The 512-nt window shown below is 60.9% G+C and overlaps 1 protein-coding gene across 1 annotated transcript in view; it reads right to left on the bottom strand.

Annotated features, from left to right (window-relative positions):
* Positions 1-512, bottom strand: part of LOC104913619 (tenascin-X) — a 28,699-nt gene that overhangs the window by 11,510 nt on the left and 16,677 nt on the right. The window contains 1 exon segment of the mRNA XM_031556049.1: positions 130-466. Within this exon segment, the coding sequence (XP_031411909.1) occupies positions 130-466 (337 nt within the window).

Here is a 512-nt window from a genome sequence, read left to right as displayed (position 1 = left end):
CAATTCTTCCTCCAATCTTGCACGCACTCATCCCTACAGACTTCCCATTCAACACGAAACGTTTGCTTCTCAGCCAAGATGACTGTAAGAAGGAGCGGCCATAAACGTTTCCGGCCATAGGCCAATTCCACTGTCAGCCTCAGGACATGGATGGAGCACACAGCATCCTCACCTGTGACGGCATCAGTGGAGACGGGGCCCAGCCGTTTCCGCCCCCACACCCCGTACAGGTTGAACTTGTAGCGGCGGGACGGCGACAGCCCGGGCACGGTCACGGAGCGCGACCCACCGTCCACGGGCACCACCTGCGGCTGGCCTTGTGCATCCTTGTACTGCACCGTGAAGGAGTCAAAGGAGCCCGCGGGGACGCTCCATTCCAGCTGCACGGAGTCGGGGCTGACGTGGGATGCCGTCAGCTCACCCAGGCGTGGCGGGGAAGGTGGTTCCTCCTCCACTGGCGCGGCAGCTGTAGCACAAAGTCCATGACCACCCATCCTACTATCCACGTGTTC

Source organism: Meleagris gallopavo, chromosome 18 (assembly GCF_000146605.3).
Source record: "Meleagris gallopavo isolate NT-WF06-2002-E0010 breed Aviagen turkey brand Nicholas breeding stock chromosome 18, Turkey_5.1, whole genome shotgun sequence".
NCBI classification, from domain to species: domain Eukaryota; kingdom Metazoa; phylum Chordata; class Aves; order Galliformes; family Phasianidae; genus Meleagris; species Meleagris gallopavo.
The sequence above is the reverse complement of the archived record's forward strand: the minus strand, read 5'-3'. Positions and strand labels throughout refer to the sequence as shown.